Below are 3,199 nucleotides of genomic sequence, written 5' to 3' on the forward strand. Positions count from 1 at the left end.
AAAGTGAAAAAAGAATTAAGTATCAGCCTTTTTTTTTCTCAGTCTGTCTAAAAAGATGTGTTTATAAGATCCTGGGCAGCTATAACAAGCACTTATAAAGAACAAACAACAGTATATGCAAAAGTTGGTGACATCGAAACTTCGAAAGAGATAAAAAGTTTGTAGTCAGTAAGATTTTTGTTTTGGGAAAGAAATTTATATTTTTATTCAGCAAGGATGCATTCAATTGATAAAAAGTGACAGTAAAGACTTTTGAATTCTGTTTCAATAAATGCTCTTTTGAATGATCTATTTATCAAAGAATCCTGAAACAAATACTATAATATTAAGCACTGATAATAGTAAGAAATGTTTCTTGAGCACCAAATCAGCATATTAGAATGATTTCTGAAGGAGTCATGGCTGCTGAAAATTCAGCTTTGCATCACAGGAATAAATTACACTCTAAACTATATTCAAATAGAAAACGGTTATTTTAAATTACAATAACATTTCACAATATTACTGTTTTTACTGGCATTGAGAGCCATTATAAAAACCAATTTTGGTCAACCACTAGATGTTAGTCATCGTTTTCATTATCAGGCTTTTTGCTGTCTACATGTGAATGCCTATAATAATATGAAGAGACAGGAACACTATGATATAATATTTGCTCAGGAAAGCTGGGACCTGTACACACCATGGTAACCAACATCTTGGTGGTCTTGCGGCGACGATGATGCCTGTCGTTGCGACCAACTGGGCTGACGTGATTGCGGAGTTTACTCCAGATACGGATGTAGGCAAAAGAGATGATTGCCAGAGGCAACACATATTGCAGCAGCAGCGTGGAGATTCTGAAGAAAGAAAACAGCCATCATCGGCATAAGTGCAGCTGAAGAGTGTCATTATGTCATTGTTAAAGAAGCTTTCATAAAACATGTAATCTTGCTCCAAAATTAAACAAGCTATGACTCATTTTAGCTGTAATTTATCTGTTACAGAACAAACAAGATTTCAAAGACGAAAATAGATCGTAATAATAATCTTGAAGCTAAATCTAAATAATTCACAATAATCAACCTCTTTGAAAATGTTTCAGAAGTTTGTCAACATCTAGATGATATCTGTTTACATAAATATCAACATTTAATCTTCATAAATGTGTATATTTATCTATAAAATATACAGATCTTTGTGCTTTCGGTGCAATTGGAAGACAGTGACATTTGATAAATGAACACAGCATACATCTGTGGCTCCTTGAGGAGCCAGAGGAAACTGTAATAATGCAGTTAATTAAAATATGCATGTCTGGTACTCATGAGTATAGAGTGCTGTCTGTACTACTGTCAGGCCACTTCTCTCCACAAACCTCAATGGAGTTATCTGGAGAAAGATCTACGATTCCATACTCCCTAAATATGGCCAGTGGGCTTGCCAGAATGGCACTTACCACCCAGGTGATGGCAATGACCAGAAAGCAGGTGTCCTTTGACATTCGAGTGTCTAGGTGATAAACGATGCATCTATGCCGATCCAATGCAATTACGTTTAATGTAATAGTAGAGACGTGGACGGCGAGACCTTGAGCGTATGGCAGAGTGAAACAAAGCACTTGTCCAAACTTCCATTCCCTGAGGAGAGTGTAAGCCAGCGTGAACGGGAGACACAACGTGTTGACGAGCAGATCAGCTACGGCTAGGTTTGCAATGAAGAAGTTGGTGACGGTACGGAGTGTCTTAAATTTGTAAACCACATAAATCACCAGGGAGTTCCCCACAACGCCCAAAAGGATGATGGTAGAGTATGCCAAAATCAGGACCACCTGCACCCCAAGAAACTTGGTACTGTCTCCCAGCTCTAGCAGCGGATGATTCAGAGTCACGTCAGATGAATCCTCCCCGATGGCCAGCTCTTTGCTCCCAGAGGAGCCATTGATTAAGCTGAGGGAATCCATTTATCACATGGCCATATCAGATTTTAGAGAAAGACCAAGCTGCCCTTAGGTTTGACAACCTGAAAACACAGGTTTGATTTGACATTATGAATCTGATAAATAGATAGATAGATAGATAGATAGATAGATATAGAAAACATTGTATGACATCAACAAAATTCATAAAAGTATGCAATGGACATGCATTACACAGAGGGAACAGTTTGGACTGTAGCCTATATCATGAAACTGATGATACTGTTTATTATCAGACTTAAAGAAATAATCGTTTTTTCTGGAAATATTTCCTTAAACAATTATAAGTAAATCTTTAAAAAATATATATAAAATAATTTCTAACCTCACCATATATTAATACAAATACATTAAATATTAGTCTATTTCAAATTCACATGCATATCTTACAAGTGACTACCGGATAATACGACTCTCCATTCCGGAGTCTAAATATTTTATATCTTTTCAGAGAGAGAACATCTTGGCGAGACCATATTGTTTTATTTCCACCAAAGAAGGCGTATCGACTTCTGAGGTAACTTGTCAGGTCACTTTCATTGAGGTATAATGTACTCTGCGCATTAAGAGCTCATTACGCACGGCTTGCCTGCGCTCGAGCACACTCCATCGTCTTTTTCTGAGAGACGAATAGGTACACGGCGAAACCATTATCACTAGGAGACATAAACACACACTGGAGTCCGTGGAAACTTCATGGCACACTTCCCAGTTCACGGACGCTGACGGCGCAATTTTTCCGTGAAGGAGCGCACAAGGCGCACCAATTAAACGAAGAAACTGAGAGGCGTATTATTAATGTCCGTTTCAAAGGAATGATGGAAATGCGGGTTTGGACTTAAAATGAAATATATTAGAACGACTTACCGATTCCCAGGCAGCGTTTTCACCTCGCCGTCTCCAACAATACGTAGTGCGCCTCAGGATACATCACCATCAGTTAAACAGAAATCTTTTGAAATGTTACGTAGCTATATTTATAAATTGACATACAATAAACAAGTACATCTTCTTCTGTTTCCTTTTTCAGTCAATATGTTTTCCTGAAGGAAAGGTTGAGGTTCAGGTGAGGTTGGCTGTGGAGCTCAACCGTCTCTGACGCTCGCGACTGAATTACATCCATTCACACAAGCCAAACCCACAAGTTCAGAGTTCTCGATAGTGAAGAGAGGGAGAGAGATGAATCACGATGGCTAGGTTCAGTTTAGGTTTAATAAAACAACAATCATAAAGCGTGCATAA

At 38.2% G+C, this 3,199-nt stretch overlaps 1 protein-coding gene across 1 annotated transcript in view; it reads right to left on the reverse strand.

Annotated features, from left to right (window-relative positions):
• Positions 1 to 2,934, reverse strand: part of npy2rl (neuropeptide Y receptor Y2, like) — a 4,984-nt gene extending 2,050 nt beyond the window's left edge. The window contains exons 1-3 of the mRNA XM_016491882.1: positions 2,825 to 2,934; positions 1,308 to 2,001; positions 683 to 839 (exon numbers count right to left, since the gene is read on the reverse strand). Coding sequence (XP_016347368.1) covers positions 683 to 839; positions 1,308 to 1,942 — 792 coding nt within the window. The 5' untranslated portion in view covers positions 1,943 to 2,001; positions 2,825 to 2,934. The remainder of the gene's footprint in view (positions 1 to 682; positions 840 to 1,307; positions 2,002 to 2,824) is intronic.
• Positions 2,935 to 3,199: the final 265 nt, after the last annotated feature.

Source organism: Sinocyclocheilus anshuiensis, unplaced genomic scaffold (genome assembly GCF_001515605.1).
Source record: "Sinocyclocheilus anshuiensis isolate Anshui unplaced genomic scaffold, SAMN03320099.WGS_v1.1 scaffold50, whole genome shotgun sequence".
In the NCBI taxonomy this organism is placed as follows: domain Eukaryota; kingdom Metazoa; phylum Chordata; class Actinopteri; order Cypriniformes; family Cyprinidae; genus Sinocyclocheilus; species Sinocyclocheilus anshuiensis.